Source organism: Bidens hawaiensis, unplaced genomic scaffold (genome assembly GCF_021521415.1).
Source record: "Bidens hawaiensis isolate Kalapana, Puna unplaced genomic scaffold, B.hawaiensis_p1.1 tig00020645_1, whole genome shotgun sequence".
NCBI lineage: Eukaryota > Viridiplantae > Streptophyta > Magnoliopsida > Asterales > Asteraceae > Bidens > Bidens hawaiensis.
In genome coordinates this window covers 210,001-237,567 of record NW_027493159.1, presented here as the reverse complement: position 1 = coordinate 237,567, position 27,567 = coordinate 210,001, and the positions used below count along the sequence as shown (strand labels likewise).

Below are 27,567 nucleotides of genomic sequence, written 5' to 3'. Positions count from 1 at the left end.
GTTATGACGACATGGTGGGAGTTGTGGAGATTTTTGAATGACTACGATATTTAGAACACTAACAAACATCGGAGAACATCGTTAATTTCACTTTTTGTTGGTGGTCCAGTGATAAAGACAAAGTCTCTTAAATACATAAAGTAAAAGCTTTGAGTGAAGCGATTGTTATGACGACATGGTGGGAGTTGTGGAGATTTTTGAATGACTACGATATTTAGAACACTAACAAACATCGGAGAACATCGTTAATTTCTCTTTTTGTGGTTTACGAATAGAAATTAGAAGGTGGATGCAAAAACGTGTTGTCTATGTAATTGTCCTGTTTAGTCAGTGATATATGAAGCTTATACCGTTCCCAAAAAAAAGTTGGCATAGGCAGATTCGTGTGATTCGGTTATGTCTGTTTAGCCATCCGACTGAAAATTTGGAATTCCATACTGACAGTTTAACCTTACGTATGTTTTTCATTCTAAATATTTTAATGCAACCTAACTATTTTGAAAATAAAAATACAAATGCCGCTTCAAACAATAAACCACTAAAACCAGCCGGACCAACCGACCCACCCAACCAGGCTGGTTTTGGTTAGGTTTGTCATTTTTTGAAACCATAGTTATAACTCGGATAGAATTTCATCAAAACCAGCCGAGCCACACCGTGAACGCCTCTAAACACAATAATAACATGGCATCCAAACTGCATTACACCATTTGAGTCATTTTCATTACTTGTAAATCTACAAGTTTCATTAATGATTTACAACTCTAGTCAATCTCCAACTAAACTTCCAAACCAATCCCATATCAACAAATCAAAGCTAAAATCATAATAAAATAGAATGAACAAATTTCATAACCGAAACAACAACTAACTCACTTGCGATATGTGAAAGTCTTCGGGCAACTGGAAACTAGGCGCTGCACCAAACTTTCGTTGTTCTTCAGATATGTCTACAACGGCCTCTTCTTCATCGCTGTCACACTCGTTATCCTTTGGAGTGCGAGGGGTGTTAGGGTCATACACGCTTTTGGACGGGTAGGTTCCAGTTGCTAACATGCTCACTTGACCCGAACATGAGATTTCTATTGTCACAGTGTCGTCGTATTTTGGCAGAGGTTGTTTCCATGGCTCCCCATCCATCCTCATAAACGTATGATCTGTCGCACTCTTACGAAACTCAAAACGAATTCCTCTCGCCTGCAAAATGTAACGGGCCAAAAAATTATAACTTATATATATATGTTGAATACAAAAATATACAATAAAATTGCTACCTGTGCAAGACGGGTCCCATGTCCAGCTGGCGCATATAAAACAGCACCGTGCCAAGCGTTTCGAAATCCGACAATCTCGATAAATCCATCATCAACATATGGAACAGTCCATTCTCTCTGCTGATTATAAGTATATGATTTTGAAAATTTAATTAGCAGCAGTTAGTTTTAAAAAGGTCAAAGATTAATGAAAAGTCAAAGGCTGACCGCACTGAGTCTTCGTTTGCTTGGCATGCCCCATGGATTAAGTCCACCAGAAAAGCTAGGCAAGTTGAGGCAAATGATTGACCGGATGCTGTCGATTAAACGCAAGTTTTAATTACATTTTGAAAATATGAATTCTAAGCAACAATGAAATACGGAGTAAGTATAAAACTTACGTGGGAGGTATGGTGAGGGCTTCCCATAGACCTGGCTTTTTCATGATCGAAACATTTGCCAGTTGTGCTATATTCCTGTCATAAGAGCACATAATGTGAATTAAACGTAATCGATCTTAAAAATAGCTTAATAACAAAATAACCACTGATTCAAATAAAAAATGTTGAATTTGAATCCTTACCATGAAGATGGTTGAGAAAGTGAAGCCCAAAACCACCCTTGTGAGCATGTGAGCTTTGCATATGCGCTCTGTTCGTTAAAAAGTTATTCCACAAGAATAAGTAAAAGACTTAAAAGATTAAACATATAACTTACATGAGTAAGCAGTATAGCAATACCTTGTTAGATGCCTGATTTTTGAACTTTTCTGGATTTAATTTTCTTTCGGTGTGAAACCCGTATGACACTTGAGCATCCATTCCTATAATATTAAACAACAGATAATAATTAGAGCCCTAAAGAAGTTAAAAATTTGATGATAATTATGATAACGCCTGGATTTAAAACACTTACCCATGCTGAAGTAGTTCCAAAATCCTCCACGAAATGTGCGGTACCCTTGCTGCAAAAAAGTATCAAATGTTCATTAAACAATGTTAAAAACAGAAAGTGGTTTCTAATGTTATGGCATACATAAATTTTTGATTCTTAAGCACATTGTAAGATAATTAGGGGGTACCTTGTCTAACGCATCTGATTGGTCGACACGGTGGACTGCATGTAAAGAGTGTGGTAGGTCCAAAGGTGGTATGGGGTCACAAGCACCTTCTTCTCGTGTTGGAACTTTCATTCGCATGAGAACGTGCCAGCTGGGAGCACCAAAAAATGTAAATTTAGCAACTTTTATTTCTAATATTTAGAGTATGAAGTGTGTAAATTCAAAATTTTGTTTTTATTTTGCATTGAGTTGCAGCCTTCCTGATTGTCAATTTCACTTTAGTCAACAGATATTGTCAAACATCTAAAAGTCTCTAAAAATTGCACTCTTTTAATTATCAGTAGAATGTGACAATGTGCAAAAGTTACAGCCAATAACTGACTTCAGATGATCCAAGCAAAGATGAATTAGAAATTTGAAATAATCTAATTCAAGAAGAAGTAACTTTTTTAAACAGAAAAATGTTATAAGGAAGGCATTGATTCTTTCTGCTTCTATATTGGTCAACTTAGTTCCAAATAATATGATAGACTTCATTTATTATGCCACTTGGACCACCTTGACAGGTGGATACCAGCAATATTCAACTTAAGCTTCATATACAAAATTTTCAAAAAAAGAACTTACCTATCAACCTTCATCTCTTTAGCATCTTTAACTTGATTAAGAAACATCTTCACAGATTCAAGGTCGGTGCCAGGGTTTTTCTTCCCCTATAAGTCAACATAAATAATTATAAGCTTCTCATTCATACGAAAAATGTCAAACAATACAAAATTTAGGACCATCATACCCATCCAAATGCAAATGGTAGATTATTTCCAGTTCCTAGCGGCACTGTGGCAACCGGAGGCGGCTGAGTTAAGTGGAGATCAGAAATCACTCCAAGAATCCAACCCGCAGTTCCATCACCGCCTGCAACCTAATACACACATATCTCATAAACACACTAACAATAAAACAATAGCATAATAAAAACTGATAATAACATTAACAAACTTACTATAATTCTTAACCTCCTCTGGATTTCTGGGGCCAATGAGTCTCCATCATGCTTGAGTTTCTCTATATTAAAATAAAACTGGTGTAACACCTTATCTGGAGCGTTTTCATTCATATCAAATACCTATAATACCAACCATAACATCAGAGATATGTATAACATTGTAAATAATTTTATTCATGTGCAGTTAAAATATAGGTAACCTGATTTTTGTTTAGGAGTGTTTGGTAGCTGACTAAAAGCTCTCCACCTAACTGTCCACCACTTTTCGAGTTCACAAAAACTATCACCGGAGACGAAGGAACATGTGAAGGTTTTTTAACTTCTGATTCACGTAACATTATGTAATCCGGTATCAAAAAGTCCTTTAAGCTGTCATCTTCAGAATCACAAGTTACTGTTTCTTGACTGCAAGAATAATTTGGTTGAGTAAGGTTCTGTTTGAATTTTAATTATTTAATAAAACTTATGAAAGAAGAAAGAATAAATTCTTAAGATTCTAATTGATCCAAACTGTTTTAACAGATATACAAAGAATAGATTCCTTTCGTGATCAAAACTACTTCAAATTCAGGAACAAGTCAATATCAACATATGATCTGCCCTTCACCAAAATTAATTTTTTCAAAAAATCAGATTTCACAGAAAATCAAACATAACACGGCTACACATAGGACTGTAAACGAACCAAGCGTGTGGTGATCCATTCGCAAAACCATTTGGCGGGATGTTCGTTTACGTTTGTTCATTTAATAAATGAACGAACATGAACAAGAAATTTCATTCGATTAACAAAATGATCTAACATGAACAGTGACCATATTTGTTCAACTGTGTTCGTGAACGCTCGATAATGTGTTCGTTTATGTTTGTTCAAAGGCTATTATAACTTTTAATAACTCTTCTAATGTTATCATATAAATTTAAGCAAAATTATTAACAACAAAACAAAAATACATATATGAGTATTATGTGATCATTTATATGTATAATTAACACGTGTTCGTGAACGGCTCACAAACAAGAAATTCCGTTCGGTTAGCTTTTCGTGAACCGTTCGTTTCTCCGATAAAAGCTTAACGAATGTACATCAACAACAAGGCCTTGTACGGTTCTGTTCAGTTTGTTTACAGCCCTGCCTACACAGATCGTAATTAAAAACCAAAATCTAACTCTACAACGACACTTCATCAAACCTTCAAACTCAAAAACCGTTAAATCAAGCACATAGCCTAAACAGAATCCAAAACCTAACGCAACAACAATTCATCAAAAGTTCATTTCCTTAATGAATGAACACGAACACGAACATGAAATTTCATTATGTTAGCTGTTCATGAACCGTTCACTTGTCCGATAAAAGCTTAACAAACGAACATAAACAAACTCTACCGCAAACAACGAGTCACCAAACATTCAAACTCCAAAACACGTAAAATCAAACACATAACCTAACCAGATCCTAATCGAAAACACATTCATATCAAACTCTGTGAAATCAAACGCAATTCAACAACAATAACATCAAACCCTAGCGATTCATATATATATATATATACGTAATAAGCTGCATTATTATTATAATACTAAAAATTATTATTATTATTATATTATTATTATTATTACCTGTCCGATCGCACCTTCAAATCCTTTGCCATTTGTTTAAAAACTGCACGGAGACACAACATCGATGATGAATATTCCATCAAATAACGTACACATTAGGTTTCAGTCCGTTTAACACAAATATGTACATATATATAAAGGAATATATATTAATACCTGTATAGAAGCCGTAACAGAACAAATCCAATTGTGCACTCAACCGATTCGAATTTCAACGAACTTTTAATAATAATAATAATCTGGAGATTATGGATTCTTATTATTATTAATAACGGTGTAGGGAGAATGTGAAAGAGGAAGGTGATCGGAAAATTGGGAGGAAATGAGAAGAAGATGAAGAAGAAGAAGACGACGTCAATTTGGTAGTACCGCGTGAAATTTGGTATCGCTTAATATTATTATTGTCCAGACAAATATTTGAATATTCTGTTTTCAATAATCATAATTTTTTTTAATGGTCTAAAATCAGAGAATTGTTTAGCTACTAACGAGATAACTTAGTGACAAGAAATTAATCAGCCGTATAGAGTTCTTAAATGTCTTCAAGATACCTCTAGTTTCGGAAAAACTCATCCATCTCAAGATCTATTGGTGGTAAAACTCGTACGCCCGAATGATCAAACTGGAGATCACAAAGATCCTTATTCTTTCTTTACTGAGCCAACCCCCCCCCCCCCCTCTGCCTTGAAAGTGTTGTTTGTGGGGATTAAATCTTGGTCTTCATTGAGAAACTCAAACTTCCTACAACCAGGGCCCGCTACGTGAAGACGGAAATTTTTTTGGGTCAAATGAGAAAATTATTTTAGGCCTTAAGTAAAATGAACATTTTTTTGGGTTTAAACATTTTAATTTTAAATAGACTTACTTGATTATGATTTGTGTTGTGTAAAAAGTTTTGTATAAAAAATAAGCTTAAAATGTTTTAAATACAACTAAAACCTACAACATTTTGGTTAAATGTTATACCCCTTTGCCACTAGACCAGACTAGTGATTTGTTAAAACATTTATACATATTTTTTTTTATAAAAATACCTATAATTTAAAAAAAAAAAATCGGACCTAGCGAGGTGTCGGGTCTGTAGCCATCGACTACCCTGCCACCCCCTAAGGCAGACCTTGCCTACAACTACAACACATTGAAAAGAACATTTAAGTAAAAATGAATAAATGATGTCTTAATATTATTTGTAATGGTATGTTTAAAAAGTGAAAATGTATGTGAAGTTTTACTAACTTTTTCATCAAAAATGCATAATGATTAAACTAACTTTGTAGTTGGTCTTACACCTTGAGCCCCTTGTTCAGTTAACCATAGAGACTTTCTTCTTTTTGGTGCACATTTGAAAGAAATGTGGAGCGGTTAAACCAAAAAAAGTAGGGTGGGGTGGCAGAGGCACCACCCCACTATTGGTCTAATTAGGGAGAGAATATAATCAATCTTTCAATTGATTTGATGTTATACAACAATAGACTGTTGTATGATTTGTTGGTATAGTTAGGTTACGGTGTATGTTCGTATGGGGTTTTATATGTTATGGGATACACATACACGTGCATAGGGTTATTGTATGGTATGGTATACACATTATATGGCAAGTAACGTGATGTAATATGTCCGTATAGAGAAACATGACCTTCAAAATTGTTATATGTTACTATATCATATATGTCTCAAGAATTTATACAATTGCTAGAGAATGCATAGTTGTGCCAAAGGTAAAAAATGTTGAATTAGCGTTGGTTGTGACACGTATCTTGCGGTGTTACCCTTTAAACTTTATGTACTAACATACGTGATGGTATGGTATAAGTTTGAATGGTCTAGAAAAAATTATATGATATCTTAGTATGAAAAGGTATTTTATCATGAAACGTAAATCCTATCGCTTTTTATAGAATTGAATGACTAATTGATGCTCGAATTTGATAATAGCGGGTTAATGTTTGGAATTGTTGGCAAAGACGGCCCTATATGCTTTTTAAGAAAAGTAACGCCACCAAATATAGAAGCTATCAAATTTGAACGTTTTTAAAAAATTAGATGTAAAGTTTGAAATGGAAAAAGTATATTTTATATAATTATATCTAATGTATCTACTTTTACATTCAACAATATAGGGTGGAAGTCTTTTGTTATGTATATATTTTTTGTATTCATCAATACAAGGTGACAATTTACAGGTTTATTTATTACAAATAGTATATGTAAAAAAACTAAAATAATAATATAGTTTTCTTAATGAAAAACACAAGAAATTTCGGTTTCAGTTTGTATATGATTCTAGTCTTGTGCAGTAACAATTTACGAATAATAAATATTTCATAATAAAATTAGGCCCTTAAAGGTGGTTGAAAAGTTAACATCTAATTTTTAAATTACTGAATTTTAATCAAATTCACATCATAGAAAACGAAAATCAATTCAGCTAATATGGGTCCACGTATTAGATATATTAATAGTTTTATAATTAAAATGAATACGTAAATATAATTAAAATATATAATAATTATAAAAAAAACGATGTGCAATTATTAAATATTTAATAAGGTGTTAATTTCACCTCAATGACTTCAGATCTGTTTTGGTAGATCATGCCATCATGGAGTCTAATATTTTAATCTATCATTATTTAGAGTTAACAATTACTTCATGTGGTTTCAACATGTCATATTTCGAGTTTTAAGTTTAAATATTTGTATTATGTTATTTTATTATTTGTAATAATTTCGGTTACGACTAACTTAAAAATTCTGCTAAAATATTTGTGTAAAATGACTTCTCTACCATTAGAAATAAAAGATGATAAATAATAAAATTCCAACTTTGTTAATTTTTTTTATAAGAATGACTAACTTTAACTAATACACTCAATAAATATAATGCTAAATCTACACTGATGTTTACAACGAGACTAGAATCCTCAATCACCTAGAAAGAACACATCTACTACACACCTTGATTCTGCTTGATCATACTGATGTTTACAACGACAACACCATCTCACGTTGACGATTGAAGATGTTGACACAACCTCCTTGCACCCAAAACCGATCATGCTTCAAAACCGACCCATATTTGATTAATAATAATAACAACTAGATGGTGATTCAATTCATGAGCAAGAGAGGCCCGAATGTTTGGTCCGACATGGTGGTTTATGACTTTGGAACTACGACTACCGAAAGAGAGACAACATATGAAGATGCGTTCATGATTCTGTAGCCGAATGGAACAGATGTTTGGCTGACGACATTTAAGAAGAGATCCTTCTAAACCTAGTTAATAAAATGAATTAGTTGGTCGATTGGATAAAAACCTTCTAATCCCAGTCTCCTCTGACATGAGTGAATCATAATAACCCAAAATTAGTTTTTTTTTAATTCAGATATTAAAACTTAATAGTATAATCCGTACCAAATCACATATAGACTATGTGTGTAATCAACACTATAATTTGTAACATGTATCTTGCTATGCTTTAAGGATGGTTTATTATGTAGAAGTATTATTTGATCAAATAATTACCTACACTTATTATTTTTATATTAGTTATTTATTTATATATTTTTGTATTTAGTTATACGTATATGAGTAAAAGAATAGGGGTGGAGATAGATGTCACTGGTTAGTTAATTAACATGACTTATGAAGACATTAATTATTAAAAAATATTAATTGATTTAGTGGGGTGGCTATAAATCTGCCAGATATGTTAAAATAATTTTTAAAGTCTAATGTCATATTTAAATATTTAACTAACATTACTAAAGGGATCATTTCACCTACTCCAACATATAAACCTTTTGACATCAACCGATGAATATTCACTAATCCTTTCTATAGTTTATAGTTAGTTTACACATAAATTAATCTAAAGATAATAACACTTCAGAAACATTATAAGAAACCGGTATGTCTAAGGCCTCTAGTTATTATTGATCTAATTTGGGTTTTCATTCGTGACCTAAGGTTCAAACTCAAATCACTTGATAAAAATATGACTGAGATCTACAAAGTAAACGTAACGCCATTACGCCAACTTACTCATATTGTTATATTGAATTCTAAAACCACAACCATTAGTTTCAATACATCAAAGAGTTAGCACTGGGTTCAAACCCGAGCAAGGTGCTTTAATAAAAAAAAAGGGTGTATGACTAGCTGCTTAAACAAAAAAAGTTAGCATTATGGTCAATAAGTGTTTCTAGCATGTCTAGTTTGGGCTTAACAACTTAATTTAAAGATGAATTTGAGCTATAAGGGTGGACTACTAGAATACTAGATCTAGAGGTGTAAAGAAAACTGATTCAGAACTGGTTAACCGAAAACCAAACAGAACTTGTTTGTTTCTATACCGGTTTCTACCAAACCGGTTTTCAAACCGAACCAAACCGTTGGTTCGTTTAGCGGTTTGAGTATTTCATAATCAAACCGGTTTTAAAACCGTTTTTTTTTTGTCTTAAACCGGGTCAAGAGTTATCTGTGTTGGCCCGAGCTTAGATTGGCCTGTTGCCTACAAAATCCGTTTGACCACTTATATGAGATGCTTACATGTCCAAGAAGGTTATGATGGTGGTCATGTTGAAAACACACTCGATTTTTCTTACCACTCACAAACTCCAACACCAAAACTAAATACACATATGGCTTTACAGAGAAAACACCATTCATTGCGTATTTCAGAGACATGTAACTGCTCCAAAAGGAAAACAAATGCAAGTCGGTAAAAGTATGTTTTTATTTTTCCGGATCTCATGTGAAAATATTTGGTTCCAAACTGAGAAAAAAATTTTATATCATGTTATTAGGTTCGAAAATAGATTTATGAACTTTTCGTATTAATTTTTTCAATTAATAAGTTATTTAGGATGAGCATTTTGGTTAAGTTTTAAGTTTATAATTTTGAAAAATCCGGACTGAGACGGATATAAAACTAGTTTTTAAAAGTTCACAATAAAGAAATGATCCAGTCATGAAAATTGCTAAATTAGTTTCACCATGAAACATTCAAATACAAGCATTTTAATTGAAATAAAGAAAAAAGTCATAACAATTACAAAGAACTTAAGAAAACAAATACATCCATTTATTATAACAGATTCCATTGGAACAACAAGACCAAATATTGATTATGTAACTGGGAACACACGCAATCGAACTTCATTTGTTTCCATTTTTCTCAAATTTTCGATACAATAACTCAGTTCTTCATCAGATCTTAATAGTATCCAATCTCCAGCTTCGTCACGGTACTTGAGCTTAAAAGTCCCGAGACAATTGAACCTGTTACCAATTTGTTCGACAAGAGTCGAAAATGTTGCTTGCAAGATATGGATAGGAAATTTAATCATATCATCTCCAAGCTCAGCTTTTATAGTTAGGGTATTTTGGTCGAATTTAATGGCCGATGGCTCCCGAATTGCTCCATTGTCTTCTTTATTTGTGTTAATTTGATCAATGGACAAAGTTTTTGCTTTTTTCTTCTCATAATTCGGTCCTGGCCACTCCTGGATGTGAAGATCTTTTACTCTACGTTTCAACGTGGATAAAGATACTATAGCACAATATCAAAGTTGTTAAAATTGTTAAGAAAATTATGATTTTAATATAGAAGATTATGATCAATTTACCTTTAAGGTTATTTGCAGCTTCTTTCATGGTTTTTCCAAATTGTTCCTCAATGACTATTCGAGGTAATACTTTTGGAGTTGTCTTGCGTACCGCCCTAGAAGGTGCAATGTAGTCCCCAACCTTTGCTTTCGTTCCTTCTTCTGTTGGTTTCGGCATTGGTGTTGATCTTTTTCCTCTAAAAATCTCAAACGTTTCAGCTTCGCCAGTTTTATCATTTTTACTTCGTGTAGAACTCTGAGCAACAATAACATCTAACTCGTCACCTAGTTCTATACCAGACGCAAACTTGTAACTTGGCAAACACCTTTTTATTGTAAGGATAATGTCCTCCAAATAATTAATATAGTTTTCTTGTTTGGTGCATACGAATTCAAACGCGTAATTAAAATTGCCGGTGTTGTTACTCCTCAAGCATATTGCAAACGCACTAGTCAAATTATATAATTTATGATCCCAAGTTACGAGCTTATTGCACTGAAGCACATAAATATAGCGTGATCCATAATCTTGCAGTGTCTCTAGTACTGGAAATCCATATGAACCTATTCCACGAGGAATTACATTGCACATGCTAAAGTAATTAAGTTAATTAACAAAATCAGTTTTTTCTTTAGTATTTAGATAACCAGTCAACTTGATCGCTAACATTCGTTTCATATGAGGGTCCTCCAAAGGAGATGACAAAAGCACATGACTTTTATCCTCATAAGCGATCCAGACTTGAGCCAGAGCTAAGTTATGTGATTCACAAACGACCTTTAAGGCCTCTTTGATTTCGTCCTTGGCAAGTTTGAGACCATTTATAGTCTGTTTTAGCATTGTAAACATCAGATTTCTAACAAGAATGAAAAATATCATCAATTTCAACTGTTATAAAACACTTTTTTTTTAAATATTTAAGTTGTTACTGGAAGCCTTACATTGTATGGTATAAGATTTTGCACAGAAATCACATTCAGACCAGCTTCCTATGAAGAGAAGTAGAAAACTAGATTAAATGTGTTTAGCAATGATCATATGGATTTTAAATAAAAAAAATATTGAAAGGGCCAAGCAATTCCAAACTCATACCTGTATTGCCATAATCGTTTGCGAAATAAAAAGAGGCACAAAAGCAGTCTCAGAGCTAGAAGCAAACTCGAGAACACCAATACATGAGCTTTGAGAAGGGAAACAAATAGGAATAAAAAGAGAAACGCCGAATTTCTCGTCATCACAATCCTCTCGTTCATAAATACATGGCAAACAATTGAGGAATGTCGTGGCGGGTCCACCGCTTAAGATCGTGTGATCCCCTTCAATGCCAACTTTATTCGTGTCGATATTATATTTATACTTCTCAGTATATAGCCTATACTTGGCGATCTCTTTGGCACGATGCTTCAACGTCCAGACTACAAACGGTTGACCTGAAGTTGTAAGTAGTTGTCTGCCACCGATTGCTACAGGTGCCCAGAACTGACAGATATCCCATGACTTATAGGATTCAGTTTTAAGTTTAAAAAACACAAATTTTATGTTGTCGTGACTCATGGGAGTGCCAAGATCAGCTGCATAATTTACAATAGTTATATATTAGTAAATACACAGGTTTCATTTCTCATCTTAGGGAGTGGGGCGACGGGTACCCACAAGAGGTACAACCCCCGCAGGGAACACCACCGCCACCCCAATGATTGTTGTCGGCGGGTGTTTTGTTTATAAATTAATAACCAAAACACGTCTACACAATATTCTACAACAGTTTTTTCATTATCTTTAAATTCAAACAGTTTTTACGTGGAGCAACCAAATCTCCAACGAATTGCGTCACGAAGATGGATACGTGAAGAAGAAGTAGCGTTAGTTAAGGCTTGGGTTCATGTTTTCAAAGACATGGACCCCGTGGAGCAACGGGCGTTGAGTTTTTGGCCACGAGTTTGGAACTATTTTATTTCAAAGCTCAATACAGCAGAGGAAATTAAATGAGAGGATCAATCGATCGTACACAACACCAAGTGTGTTCGAAATTGCGACATATATGGCCGGGAATAGTCTTTTTATCTATGTTTTATTTAATAAAATGTTGTTTAATTATTATGTATTTTTAAATCTATAATGTATGCATTTTTATCTGTTTTTGAGTTTTTAAATTATAAATTTTGATTTATTTTACATTTAAAAATAAAATTCTATGGTGTAGTTTGGGTGCACCATTGTCAGCCCTTGTTTATGGTTCGGTTTGAAGCCGTGAAACCGCCGAATCCGTTCATTGGTTCGGTTTCATGGTTGGTTTTTTATCTTAACTTTAGGTCGGTCGGTTTCAAATATTTCAAACCGCAGCTAATGGTTTGGTTTACGGTTTGTACCAAAACCAACTGGATAAAACCGGACTGGACCGTTTGATTTAGTCACACTAAATATGTGTGTGTGCGCGCGCGCTCGCACATGTGTATTATTATAAATAACTAAATTTAAGTTGGTGTAAATAGACACAAACCATTTACCATACAATGTGTTTATATCTAAATAAAAAAAAAGGGGGCCAAGCCAAATTCCAAAAACACACACTTTAATCGAACTTTACCTTCCTTTAAAATTAAACTATACATTCAGCTTTTATAGTCCCACCACTCTCGTTATTTCGTCCGTATCAAACCCTTACTCAGTTACTCTTCCATAATTTTGCGCATTACATACTAGTTTTCGGTGATTGCTTAAACTCTTGAAGAAGACCAAACAACTCTAAAAATCTGAACATATATTATGTTACTTGTTAAAATCGCTTGTGTTAATTCTTATAGAAGTCCAACAAGCACAAACTGTGAAACCAACCGGAACCAAACCGTTAGTAACGGGTCGGTTCGGTTTAAGAGTTCTACAATTTGGTTTTGGTTTACAAAAATAGAAACCGTTACTAAAGGTTTGGTTGGCAGTTTGATCTAAAAACTGCGAAAACCGGACCGTGAACACCCCTAGTCCTTAGGATAGTCTAGGGTAGTTGAGGGTAAAAATGATATGACATTGAAAGATTGGTCGGTGCCCAAGGGTAGCTTCACAACACTTAATATGGTTTTTCTTCTTGTTTTTTTTTTAATGAAATCAACATTTAACTAGAAAAAAGGATCTTGGTTTTTAATCACAAGATTAAACACAATACATATACATATATATATATGTAACGTCAGTTATTAATCAAAGAAGTGCAGATTATATCTTGTGAAACATATTCATAGGAAACAGTGATTAAAAAGGAAAACAGAAGTAAGCAACTCACCCGAATATGAATGATTTTCAGATCCTTCATTTTGGCTCCAAAAATTAAAACTCATGCAGAAAAATATCTAGATTCAGGTTGCCTGTAATGAAGAGAGTTTGGAGGAAACAGTTTTAGGAATTCGGAGACGTCTTCTGTATCCATGGTTTCAACTTTCAACCAACTCGGAGGAAAACAGTTTTATGCTCGATCAGATGATCTCAATATAGTTGACTTGCTTGATTCACATTGAACACAAGTCTTCTATTTAATATATGCTATTCTCTGATTAAGAACCTACCCTTTACTCATTGTTTTACAAATTGTTTTCATGTTATATATATCCTAATAATCATTAAACGTATATAAAAAGCGTACACAAATTTCGCTCAACCCAAAATATAGGTGTTGTTTTATGTTAATGTACGTTAAGGATTATTGTATTATATCTTTTATCTAAAAGTATAATTCTAAAAGCGAAAAATCCTCAAATAAACATTTTTAAACACTTTTCATTTTTAGCCATAGCTTTTAAAAACACCCAAAATAGCTATTTATACCTTTAGATCCGGCAGAATTTCAACACCGTCCGACGGTTTTCGTGTACCTTTAAAATCGCGTCACGTGTCAACGTATTAATGTATTTGATGGAATTCGTTAAAGAACCGTCGGACGAAGGAATTTTTAATGGATCCGACGTAATTCTTCATCTTCTACCTCTTAACCCCTAAACCTTCATAAGCAACCTCCATCTCCATCTTTCTTTTTTTCTACACAAAATCAAGCAAATTCATTGTTTGAATTACTTAGTTTTTCGAGAAGAACACAACCGTAGTGTTCAATTTACTCTATAACTCAAAGTCAAAAACCCCATAATTGAAAATCTAGGTTTTGATGGACAAATTAAACACTCGCTCCGAAGGAAGCATGAACTGAATCATCAGATCCGACTGTTTATTATTGTGTCGCCAAGAACACGAATCCATCGGATAACTTAAAAAACGCCAGATCTGCCAAAAATTTGAATATGTGTCAATATTTAATAGGCTATACTAAACCGTCGGATAAGTCCTTATTTCAATTAGATCCGACGAAATAATATGATCATTTTGAGATTTTTTCAAAAAGCGTGTATGTTATTAAAACATGTTGGTCAAAAGTAAATTTGAGAAATTTTCCCATGGTAAAAATAATTTTTAAATCTGATAAACTCATGTCGAAAATGATAACTTGTCTTTTACAAAATATAGCATTTTTACATGACATTTTGTTTTAGAGTAAACTGCGATTTTCGTTCTTGTGGTTGTCGAAATTTACGGTTTTAGTCCAGTGGTTTTAAATTTGTGATTTTCGTCCATGTGGTTTGATTTCCTTTGCAATTAAACCCGACTAAAGCATATGTTCGTCTAATGATATTTAAGAAGAGATCCTTCTAAACGTAGTTAATAAAGGGATTAGTTGGTCGATTTGATAAAAACGTTCTAATCCCAGTCTCCCTCAACATGAGTGAATCATAATAACCCAAAATAAATTTTTTTTAATTCAGATATTAAAAGTATGATCCTTACCAAATCACATATAGACTATTTGTGTAATCAACACTATAATTTGTAACATGTATTTTGCTATGCTTTAAGGATGGTTTATCATGTAGAAGTATTATTTGATCAAATAAATTACCTACGCTTATTATTTTTATTTTTATTTTTTATTTTATTTTATTTTATTTTTTATTTAGCTATACGTGGACGAGTAAAAGAATACGGGTGGAGATGGACGTTACAAATTAGTTAATTAACATGACTTATGAACACATCATTTATCAATTAAAAAAATAGTAATCGAGATAGTGGGGTGGCTATAAATATGCCGGATATGTTAAAATAATGAGTAAAGTGTCATTTTTGTCTTTATGGTTTGACAAATAATGCGATTTTAATTCAAAAAATTTATTTTTTGTATATGGACTCTCCACGTTTTTTAGTTCTTGCTAATTACATCCAAATTACTAACCTCGTTAAATTTAATCGTTAAGTCATGGTAGACATATCTTTTCACCATTTCTTTATTATAATACTTATTTTAGTGAACTGCGGTTTCGTCTCTCTAGTTTGTCCAAATCTGCAGTTTTAGTCCAGTAGTTTCAAATTTGTAATTTTCTTCCCTATGGTTTCATTTCACTTGCAATTAAACCCGAATTCCTTAATATCGCTAAGTCTGGTCGTTAAACCTATTAGTGTGTCATTCACATGGGGGCAGTTTTGTTCCTTTTTTTCCTTTTTCCTCAAATACACCCCAACCCCTCACGTGAGGGGGCTTGCGAATTAGGACTTAAGTTTATTTAGGGAGAGAAACGATAAAACTGGTCGTCACGTGAGGGGCACGCAAATGGATTAACGACCAAAATTAACGAGGTTAATAAATTCGGGTTTGATTGCAAGTGAAATGAAACTACAAGTACGAAAATTGCAAACTTGAAACTATTGAACTAAAACCGCAGATTTGGACAAACCACAAGGACGAAAACCGTAGTTCACCAAAATAAGTATTATAATAAAGAAATAGTAAAAAGACATATCTACCCCAGACTTAACGATTAAATTTAACGGAGTTAGTGATTTGGATGTAATTGGCAAAACTGGGAAACGTGGAGGATCCATATGCAAAAAATAATCTTTTTGAACTAAATTCGCATTATTTGTCAAACCATAAGTACGAAAATAATATAATAGAAATTGCAATTAGATCCCTGAACTATAAGGATGGAAACAAAATATAAAGGGAAAAGCCAGGTAGGATATTGAAAAAGCCATGTCACTCGCCACATAAGCAAAAACATAACCCGTTAGGTTTTTTTAACGCTGGTTTATAAAACAAAAAACATTGAAAAGGTGGGACTGCCAGCGAGAAATACCGGAGGTGGGATTATTATTGGCCAATCTATTAAAGGTGAGATTATTTAAATCCAATTTTCCTTTAATATATGCTACTCTCTGATAAAGATTGCAAAAACATCCCTCTTCTATATTTGACTTACACTTTACTCACTGTTTTACAAATTGTTTTCATGGTGTAGACTTGTATGATGTATCCAAATAATCATTAAACCGTGTATGGTATAAACTCCAAGTATAATACGAAAAGTAATTTTTAAATCTGATAAACTCATGTCCAAAAATGACAACTTGTGTTTTAAACTACCCATTTTTTCTTTACAAAATTAATATAGTATTTTCATGTGAAATTTTGTTTTATTATTACAGGTTGCACACACTTTATCATAGCCCATGAATTTGTGACGATAAACTCTATTTTTTATTAATAAAATACAATGTTGGTATTATATAGGGGAAAGATAAAATAAAAGGGTGTTTTGCCTAAGGGTGGAAAGGGTTGAGAACTCGGCCGGGCTGAGTAGGCCAGGTATTCTGGGAAAACCGCCCCCTCTTACGAGTAGTGAAGCCGAGTAAAAGTACTCTGGTTCATGAGTAGATGATTGTAGATTTATAGTTGGGTTTATTTTGGTTTGACATTATCATATTGATTTATCATTGACTTGGGTACATCACCCCTAAATTAATGGAGTAGTTAATTTGAAGTGGTTTTGATTTGTTTTGAGGTAACACTTCACTATTTGCTTAATTGCACTTTTGTGAACTATTTGATAAAATTCACATCAGTTGATAGTTAATCCATCATTATAGTGATTTCTAGAATTCACATCACTTAAATGCATAAAATTGTTCGTTTTCACTTTTTTATTTTTATGCAGATATTATATTATCGAACAACAATTGTTACAAAAGTTATTTAAGTTTGATATAGACCCCATTTTAACAAACACCTTCTATATGAGTCGAATAGCTTTTTACGACGCATATGCTTTTTACGTACTTGACAACGTCCCAATGATGTATGATCCGTCGTTGAACATTGACACGTGTGTATGTTACAAGTTGCAATGTGGTACTCGTTTATGTTAGTTTATCAGTCATGTCATGATATATTGTATAGAAATTCCATTAATTTCTTTTTTCATATAATATTTTACAAAAGTTTATTACGTTTTTATTCTTATTAGAGTTTTCAAGTTAGTAGCACGAGTGTGGTCTATCTATGTCATAAGCCTTATTACACATGTCAAGTAAGTGATAATTAACATTAAAATTATCAACTTCAAAATTACCGTTGTTGCACTACAATAAACTAAAACACAAATAATAAAATCTCAGTCAGAAAAATAATATCTTATGAATAAAAATCCGAGTGTCAATCATTTGCATCGTGACGAAATCAATTTTTGTCATAGCGCCTTACACGCCTTAGTTACGTCATCTACATTGTTCGACCACTAATCTTCATCGTCGAAACTCTCATAAAAAGAGACCATGATTATCATTTTCCACTTTCACTACACAACTTAAATGCATAACTTCCAGATATATATTTTTTTGAATGGCATGAAATTACAAACATTCTTTACACGATACATAATTTTTCATTTCGGTTTATTTGATCTAATTCTAAAAAAAGCATGCGCTTCCTTACTTCGATTAATTAACTTTTGTGTAAGTGAATGATTAATACCGACTCGATTAACCAAGACCAATTTATTTGATCAAATCAAGACACAAGAACACAAATTACACAATAACTTAAGAATCAAATGAGTCAAAAAATTCAAAACGTTTTGAACATTTTAACATCACACAAAACCAATGCAAGTTCATGTGTGATGTTTCATGACAGTTAACATCATATTTTTGAAGCTCAAACTCAAGGTCTTAAAACAATCATAATTTAAGACACTTATTTTACCCAAACTTTTCAAACCGTTCAAAGCTCAACCCATCCATTGCACCACTTTAACCCAAGCATTCAAAAAGTGCAAAATTTTAGCACAAGTTTTAACAGTATTTTAACCCAATACAGCGTAGAATTTAAACCTATAAAGTGCATAAGTTTGACCCATAACAAAGCGGTATTCTAACCCATGACATACTCGTTAATTAAACATGCTTAATTTTAGGCTCGATCTTGTTTAAGCTTAGCTGGATTCGAGCTTTTAGCTAGCCAATTAAACTCGGTAGCTTATGAGTGGCTTAACTCATTTACACCTTGCTAAATTTCATTATATTACATTTAGTAAAATGAAATAAAAATAAGTTACTTATAACACTAAAAATGTCTATTTAATCATTTTATAGTAAATCAAATAAAATTAGTAACTTATAAACTTAAAAGACAAAGAACCCAGGTAACACAACATATCCTCAACATACCTTTTAAGTTTCAAACCAAGCATAAATTTACACATAACTTACAAAATAGACATTTGATTATTGAACAGCTTGTGAACAATGTTATCTAACGACCATCCACGAGTGTAATGGTCATTGCGTTAGTTGATGACGGTGCATGGGTGCTTGATGACTTGTCGTCTCTAGGAACATGCTCGGTGTAAAAGAAACCGGGTTGTTTGGGTTCAGGTAATTCTCCTTCACTACTTAGTGTCACCACAACCGAAGACATACTCGGTCTGTCATCGGGGTTTCTTTGTACACACAATAAAGCCAATTCGAGTGATCTTAACACTTCGTATAAATGACACGAGCTGGTTATTGTCGGGTCAACGAGCTCCATTAACTGACCTTCTTGATAAAGTAACCAAGCCTAAAATACGTCAAGAAAAATATATTTTAGTATATATTAAATCTAAAAGATGGAAAAATTGACCCGTTACCCGACCCATCCGCTTTGCCACTTATAGGAGATACTTACATGTCCTAGAAGGTTATGATGGTGGTTATGGTGGAAAAAGCCTCGGTTTTTCTTCCCACTCACGATCTCCAATACCAAAACACCAAAACTAAATACATCTGATTTTATTGAGAAAACACCTTCCACCGCGTATTCTGGAGACATGTAACCACTACAAAACAAGAACAACTATAAGAACGGTAAAAATGTTTGTAATAAAAAAAACACCAAAAAACCCTTAAAAAGTACTCGTGTAAATTGAAAAAACCGGTTAAAACTAGAAAGTTGTCTAACATACAGCCTCGTAAATTGTCTTATTAAAAAAAGATTATTATTTTTTAGTAACATAATTCTATAGAAAAGTTTGTTAGTTTTATAATGTACGAAAAATGGGACAAAAAGTGTCGTCTAGCCAACCCACACTAAAGATTATCATTTTGACCAGTTACCCGACCCATCCATCTAGCCCATTATGTAAGTTACAATTTTTTAAACCAGATCTATTATTTGTAAAATACACAAAATTGGGTGGGAGGGGGAGTGTTTCGGGTCAACATGATCCCAACCCGCCCCGTATTAAAATTTACCCAAATTGACCCATTTTGCCACCCAATCCTGACATGAAAATTGAGGAAGAAAAGAGTATGGAAAAACATACTAAGTTCCAACAACTTTCATTGTATTAGCCTGAGTCTCATCTCCTATAAAGCTTCTTGCCATGCCAAAATCAGATATCTTCGGATTCATATTAAAATCCAACAAAATATTGCTAGCTTTAAGATCTCTATGAATAATTCTCAATCTTGAATCTTCATGAAGATACTGAAGTCCACGTGCAATCCCGTTTATAATGTTGAAACGTTCGGACCAATCAAGCAACTTTCGTCGGCTTTCATCTAACCAAAAAATGTCAAAAATCATTTTATACTAGTTTATACGCTACAAATTAATATAAACAAAAGTTTTTTTATTAATATGAATATATGAGAAGGAAACGAACCGAATATGAAGTAATCAAGACTTTTATTAGGCATGTATTCGTAGATTAACATTTGTTCATCTCCTTGAATGCAACATCCGAGAAGCCTTACAAGATTTCTATGTTGAAGTTTGGATATGCAAATAACTTCGTTTTTGAATTCGTCAAGCCCTTGGCTTGATGTTTTTGAGAGCCGTTTCACAGCTATTTCTTTACCATCTTGAAGAACACCCTGAGATGTAAATATGTTTAATAAAAATATAGTCAAACTAGTAATATAAATGTTAGCTAATAGGGGTACAAGTAGTCTAAAACTTACCTTGTAAACTGGTCCATAACCTCCTTCTCCGAGCTTATTATTATACGAAAAGTTATGCGTAGCTTTAACTATTTCGGATAAACGAAATAACGGCAGCTCGAGATCTTCCTTCTGGCTCTCATTGGTGTGAAGTTGATCGGTATCGGTTCCCGCTTGTTCCTCTACAATGGTAAAAGGATAATGGTTAAAAAAAACATCTTTGGCACAAAAATACCTTTTTTGTTCTTTAAATTGTTAGATAAATGTTAATACGTGGCAAAATGGGCTAGTCTCCAGTCAAACGGTCCGGCTTGTGTCGGCCCAAAACATTACTTGTTAAAAAAACAAATAGTGTTCTTTATAAATACTCCACATGTCAAAGATACAAAAAAACTAAAGTACTTCAATATAAACGTAACTCTGAATAAATTGATTTAGAAGGTTTTAATTTCTTACCTTCTCCCTTCGAAACGGATTTCTTTTTCCATTTTTTCCAAAAAGCAAACATCAGACCCGCGCTTACTAAGACCCCACCAACTAGTGCAACGATCATCGGAATCATTTTTCGTTTCTTCTTATGAGAACGTGAAACGCCTTTTTTTCAGATCAAAACAGTTAGCATTCGGGTTATTTGTTAAAAAAGAAAAAATATAAATTGAAAATAGTTAAACAAACATAAGTTAAAAGAAATAAACTAAGAATAGTCTGCATCTATCAGAAGGTTATAACTTTGGTCATTTTGAATACATATTCATATTCTTTCTCTCCATGTAACAAATAACTAAAAATAAGTTTTTCTTGTTACCTAGCTCAGAGAAGGCCATTCTGATATAGAGTACCGACGAATACGATGGACCTTCTTGAATATCAACCAAATCACCAGTCCAAATCATACACCCCGTCCCACCCGTCTTCAATATATTCGCATACGCCATACACGAGCAATTCTTCAAACACAACTTCTCACATTGCGACAACGTCACATTTTTATAAAAACCCGAATATTGCAAATCAGGCAACTTAATATTCGCGTGCTTCACAAACCCATCCTTCTTACAATCCAAAGCCTTTCTCCTCACACACCCTTTAGACCAATTTGCACCATTCCATTCATTTTGATACTTTGGCACAAACTTATCCAAACAACCACATTTTGGAAAACTGTTTATAGCACAACTACCATAAGCACCACACACCAAATCGCAGCCGTCGGTTATTGGTATCGAAAAATAAACAACCCAATCTTTTACTTGGTCAGCCCACACCCATCTTTGCGCAATACCGGAATGATTCATGGTCAACCTTGATATCATTGAGGAGTTGAACATGTTATAAGTGTAAAAAACCTCATTTTCATTAAACACCATATCAAACTTATAAATAGCATTTTGTGGCAAAACCGAAATCCCACCAAAATCAATACCATTCCATGGCTCACTTCTATATTGAAGCACACCATTTTTTCTAATTATTTGGTGCGGGTACCCACGAAGATCACACCCGAACATATACTCACCCGTCGACGGATCATCATCATTTTTCCATGATGTGATGTAACTTTCTCGCCCTGTCCGCAAATCCTTGCCCATTTTCATCCCAGGTAGCATTGTGTCACCCGGGTAATCAAAACTTTGCCATAAGTAATTTGAATTATCGTTTTTATCTCGCACAACAAGATTCCCGGTGTCTAAAAGTTGTGCTATAGGATTTTGGACAGGTTTTGAATAATTAGATGACCATATAATCATGTTATTATTATTATTATTATTATTATTATTATTATTATTATTATTATTATTATTATTTGAAATGGTGAGTAACCCGGGATTTGTGATCTTTAACATACCCAAGTTATCAGTAACCGGGGTTTCTCGGTTAGCAACCCATACAACAATTTTTGTTGGTATGCTTTTGTACCATATGCCAATGTACCGGTTTTTTGAAGTTCCCGGGCTGAAAAAGCCCAACTCGAAGAGCCCACGGGCAGAAACTATCGTCTCACCATCTTTTAATGGGAAAGTTGAAGTGATGGTATCGGTTGAACCCGAGACGATTTGAAGTAAAAGAAAAGGCATCATGAAATATAAGAAGCTGCATTTTTATAAAAAAAGAAAGTAGTCATGTTTTATGCAAATAATGAAATAAGATCACTTTGGTTCTAAGTAAAAGACCATTTTCTTGTCTTTTAATTTATTCATAAGCATGGTAACATATTGTATTTGTACCTGCTGGATATTGAAGTTGGCTGCACGAAACAAGTGTATGATTTCGGCTTAAATATCTTCATGGCCAAGACTATCATAACACGAATTTGAAAAAACAACGCGTTATTTTACTTGAGTAAGCTAAGATAAAATAACTGTTGTGAAACAAGTTGCTATGTTAAGTTAGATGTCATGTGAGAGTTGTATGAAGTAAGTAGATATGATAAGAATTAAGAAGCTTAAATCATGTAGTGTTTTCTCTCTAGACTTTTGGAGAACTCAAGTTCCCTCAATCCCACAAAGATTGCAATGTGATGGTAGGTTGATACAAAAATAATAGTTAATTAAGATAAAATCTTTAGGGATATGTTGATTTTTGGGTCATGGATTGGATCCGGGTCCGGGTCCACCTCGGTCGAATTAACGTGTCATGTAATTGTTTTTATCGCATGTGAGACCTTATCCAGTTACCCTTTATATTGATCAATATTGTCATGTTTGCTAACAAGAAAGAGTTTTTAAGAGATAGAGATGTTCAAAAAGTTCATGACTCGCTCGAAATCAGCTCATTGTTCTTGAGCCGAGCCAAGGTAAGCTCAGATCGTTGGCCTTTTGTTAAGCTTGTTTTAAGTGATTAAGTAAAGCCCAAAATTTTAATATATATATAAACGTAACCTAATAGCATATCCAAATTTAATTTATAGTTTGTTAATCATGCATGATGTAGTGTTAATATAATTTTTTCTTTTTCATATACATAAATAGGGACGTATATATAGTTTATTGTACAAATGATGTTTAACGTAAAAATCGTGCAAGGTCCTTCCGTGTCATAAATACACATTATGTAAATAAAGTAATTACACATGAACTAAATAAAGTTGTAAGGGCCAAAATTTGTGACTTGCGATATTAAGATGGCGAAACTCGTTAAATATATTTGGTCAAGGAAATAACTAAAGTGGACGTGAATTCTGAATCCAAGACGAGAGCTTCGGTGTACATGTTTAGCTTCAACGGGAGAAACTTCTAGAATGTTTGTATTTGGCTATATATTGACTTTATTTGTCATTTGTATGTATGTTTTGTATGGTGTAAACCACCACCCAAGAGGAGCTCACCTTAGGTGGGATCGGTTTGTTTATATCTATTACCGGTTACGGAGTCGTTCAATATTATCTTTATATTATTTGTTCGATCATTTGTTTATATCGCACCCGTCTCGACACGTTTATCAAGTGCAAAATCCGTTGGTTGTTTTGGGACCTACAAAAGTACACTTAAATCTTTATTAACTATGGACAAAATTACACACAACATGTAAAACTACACGACAAAAACTGAAATTAATTTATAAAAAATAACGAGTTGGATCGAATTTTTAGGAGCTGAGATTGGGTTCACATTTCGCTTGTTAAGATAAAGAGCCAGCTCAGCTCAGCTCGCTTATGACCCCTTCTAAGAATATGATAACGAGAATCGGTCTTGATAAGATGTTTCTTCCATGAAATTAGGAATCCCATCTTCCTAAACTATGATTTAAAATTGGGATTCACATTTTATCATGTTCCATGCAAAATCCTCAAATCAAGGGTTTTGTCATGCATGAAATTATAATAATAATAATAGTTTAGGGATCTCAAAGGCATGCAATATTTGATTATATCATCGTGTGCGTATGATATCCCTCGTACCAAATAACAAATTCAACAACTTTAACTTTGAAGTTTGAGCATAACAAAAATGATCATCCATGATTGTTTGTTTATTTTCTTACCATTGTTTATGATTTATGCATGTGATCTCAAAGCATTTGTAATTTTGGCTTTCGGTTTGGCTTATGACGAAACCGGATTGGATTTCATATAGGTTTAAATGCTGGAAGTCATATAGGTCTATACAACTCATATAAATTTCAGTCATGCTAGAATGTGTCAGAACAAAATCATATATGATTCGTATATGTTTATATAACTTGTATGTTTTGAAATGATTTTTATTTATCAAAGTCTGTAGCTTTTTATAATTACATAAAACTAAAATTTGAAAATATACATCATGGGTACTAGTGTAAGTGAATAATGAACAACTTTCTTTTGAGTGTAAGGCGGTGACCTCCATCTCTTCATTCACCAACACATTCACCAACACGTTTACGAACTGAATGAAGTGACGGAGTTCAATACTAGTGTAAGTGAATAATGAACAACTTTCTTTTGAGTGTAAGGCGGTGACCTCCATCTCTTCATTCACCAACACATTCACCAACACGTTTACGAACTGAATGAAGTGACGGAGTTCAATTTTCTGTTTGTACAATATTTAAAAGATTTTTACAAAGAGTCCATGCCATGCATGTAATCGTGTCACATAAGGTTTTTTTTTAGAGTTGGGTGTGCCACGTAAGCAACAGACTAACGGAGTTAACCATCCGTTAGTCGCAAACCGTTGAAAACAAATAAATTTTTACTTGAGGCCGTCATCAGCCAAGTATAAAGTTGAGCTATTATTTATCAATAGGACATAGTGAGACTATTTAAAACCAATTCTCCTAAAGAAAATAAATAAATAGATACATACAATATCGTTATATGCATTTAAAGTGTAAACCTAGTGAAATTTTCTAACTTATTAACAACTTTTGGGAGTTGTTTGGGTCAACAACTCAACAAGGGACAACGTATTTTGGTAAATTCCAAATAATCATAAGATAAATAATAAAATATGAGTGACGTGTTTTTAAGAATGTTTAACATATGAATGGCAACCTCACATGGGACTCTCAACAATGTCGTGTGAATGTTCAATTTCTCTAAATTCTTTATTCTCTAAACATACTTTAAAAAACTAAAGAAGTGATAGGACTCGATATGATAATGTAAAATAATATCATGATATATATAAGGTAGAGGTGCACAAACGAGTTCAAAACTCAAAACCAGTTTGGGTTGAAACTGATTCGGATTAGTTAACAAAAGTCAAAACCGGTTATGATCGGTTTTGGTTTGGATTGAAACTGGTTTCTTGACCAGGTTACCATCAGTTTCGGTTCGGGTTTGGCCAGTTTCGGTTCAGTTAACCAGTTTGGAACCGGTTTTGGTGGAGAAATTTACAAACCGGTTACGAACCTACGGTTTCAATCGATTTCAACATAATCAGTTTCAAACCGGTTCGATTTTTAGGTCGGTTTGATTAACCGGTTCATTTGCCCACCTCTAATATAAGGTTTGTTATTTAACTTAGATATACACTCCCAACTCATATTTACTTATGACACTTTGTTAACAATTTTCGTGAAATCAATTCTAAAAACACGAACACGGAATTTAACCTCAACAAATATTATTTTTTTCTATTTATTATAAATCTTGGCACACCCACAAGCACCCCTACTCATTTTATTTATACTAAAATAAATCATACTAATCCTACTCAAACGAAGCATAAAATTAATCTACTCAAACTTATAACTTATAGACGAAATAAACTGCCAAACAAAACAAGTGAACTAAACATATAATTCTGAACATTCAAGTAATTAATTATAGAAGAACCAAACTAAAGTATTAGGTATATATAAAAACACACAAATGAAAGATAAGTAGTGCGTGTTTAAAATTAACATAAAACTTACTTAAAATAACTATATTTTAATAAACTTTATGAACACGTCTTATATAATCTTAGACAACTTTATAAAATAAGTTAAAGTTTATAAAAAGTTTGATATAATGAAATGGTGTCTCTAAAAAGTTTTATAAGATAAGTTAAATCATTTGAGGCTCTTTTTTAATAAAATAAAAGGTTTTATTGTTTTAAACTTCTTATAAAATGCTTGAAAGTATTTTATATAATAGAGAAATTGATTGAAAGAATCTTTCTTATTCTTTCATCATCTTTTTGAGTCTTGAACTTTACAACATATGCATATTTATTAAAGCTATCATTTGAGAATTAACATATAATTTTTAATTTAAAATCATGCCACATTTTCCTAAAGCAATGACAAGCTTTGTTACTTTCTATAACATATTAACATGTAAATTGGTTTGACAAAGTAAGTATTTAAATACAATTCCATTTACAAAGCAATTATTCATCTTTATTTAACCTAGTTCTGGTTGTTGAGGCCCATATGCAATGGCCCAAAAATTGAGCAATCCATAAATAAGAAAGCCCAAAAGTCTGAATGAAGCAAGCCCATATTATTAGAACTTAAAAGAAAACATTTCGACTTGATATATTTTACACCAACTTTGATGATTGAGTTGTTCAATAAGTTTTCATTAAGTTATATACATTTTCTTATATTTTCACGTATAAAATTGGATGGATATTAAGAACATAAATATAATTTATTATATTTTAAGGGATAATATAACTAACTTAATTTTGTACTTGTTCTTTCAACATAAGAAAACGACTAAACATGAAAAGCCGTGTCTTGACAAACAACATGTATCTATACCATTTGCATCTGACACTTTTTGGCTTCCTTGCGTTTGAAGCTATGAA

The 27,567-nt window shown here is 33.0% G+C and overlaps 3 protein-coding genes across 3 annotated transcripts; all 3 read right to left on the bottom strand.

Annotated features, from left to right (window-relative positions):
* Positions 1-362: 362 nt before the first annotated feature.
* On the bottom strand, positions 363-5,322 carry LOC143561263 (diacylglycerol kinase 1-like). Its single transcript, XM_077049388.1, has 14 exons — positions 5,099-5,322; positions 4,943-4,985; positions 3,520-3,724; positions 3,317-3,439; positions 3,107-3,235; positions 2,941-3,026; positions 2,335-2,464; positions 2,169-2,217; positions 1,994-2,076; positions 1,837-1,904; positions 1,655-1,729; positions 1,482-1,569; positions 1,275-1,391; positions 363-1,197 (listed from the first exon to the last, which is right to left on the bottom strand). The coding sequence occupies exons 2-14, from the start codon at positions 4,972-4,974 to the stop codon at positions 868-870; spliced, it is 1,515 nt and encodes a 504-aa protein (XP_076905503.1). The 5' UTR covers positions 4,975-4,985; positions 5,099-5,322; the 3' UTR covers positions 363-867.
* A 4,643-nt stretch (positions 5,323-9,965) lies between these two features.
* On the bottom strand, positions 9,966-11,659 carry LOC143561270 (protein NLP7-like). The gene is made up of 5 exons (XM_077049393.1): positions 11,648-11,659; positions 11,485-11,544; positions 11,223-11,383; positions 10,576-11,147; positions 9,966-10,499 (listed from the first exon to the last, which is right to left on the bottom strand). The coding sequence occupies exons 1-5, from the start codon at positions 11,657-11,659 to the stop codon at positions 10,075-10,077; spliced, it is 1,230 nt and encodes a 409-aa protein (XP_076905508.1). The 3' UTR covers positions 9,966-10,074.
* A 7,417-nt stretch (positions 11,660-19,076) lies between these two features.
* Positions 19,077-23,394, bottom strand: LOC143561262 (G-type lectin S-receptor-like serine/threonine-protein kinase At4g27290). Its single transcript, XM_077049387.1, has 8 exons — positions 23,074-23,394; positions 21,654-22,939; positions 21,305-21,442; positions 20,870-21,030; positions 20,572-20,782; positions 20,230-20,467; positions 19,593-19,743; positions 19,077-19,484 (listed from the first exon to the last, which is right to left on the bottom strand). The coding sequence occupies exons 1-8, from the start codon at positions 23,148-23,150 to the stop codon at positions 19,179-19,181; spliced, it is 2,568 nt and encodes an 855-aa protein (XP_076905502.1). The 5' UTR covers positions 23,151-23,394; the 3' UTR covers positions 19,077-19,178.
* Positions 23,395-27,567: the final 4,173 nt, after the last annotated feature.

Coding starts and splice junctions, on each gene's coding strand:
- LOC143561263 (XM_077049388.1), bottom strand. CDS start 4,974: ATGGCAAAGGATTTGAAGGTGCGATCGGACAG. Junction 3,027..3,106: donor TACCATTTGCATTTGGATGG/GTATGATGGTCC, acceptor GTTGACTTATAG/GGGAAGAAAAACCCTGGCAC. Junction 2,077..2,168: donor TTGGAACTACTTCAGCATGG/GTAAGTGTTTTA, acceptor TTAATATTATAG/GAATGGATGCTCAAGTGTCA.
- LOC143561270 (XM_077049393.1), bottom strand. Junction 11,384..11,484: donor CATACAATGTAAGGCTTCCA/GTAACAACTTAA, acceptor ATGCTAAAACAG/ACTATAAATGGTCTCAAACT. Junction 10,500..10,575: donor AGCTGCAAATAACCTTAAAG/GTAAATTGATCA, acceptor ATTGTGCTATAG/TATCTTTATCCACGTTGAAA.
- LOC143561262 (XM_077049387.1), bottom strand. CDS start 23,150: ATGATAGTCTTGGCCATGAAGATATTTAAGCCGAAATCATACACTTGT. Junction 20,783..20,869: donor GTTATGGACCAGTTTACAAG/GTAAGTTTTAGA, acceptor TTTACATCTCAG/GGTGTTCTTCAAGATGGTAA. Junction 19,744..20,229: donor ATGAAAGTTGTTGGAACTTA/GTATGTTTTTCC, acceptor CTTGTTTTGTAG/TGGTTACATGTCTCCAGAAT.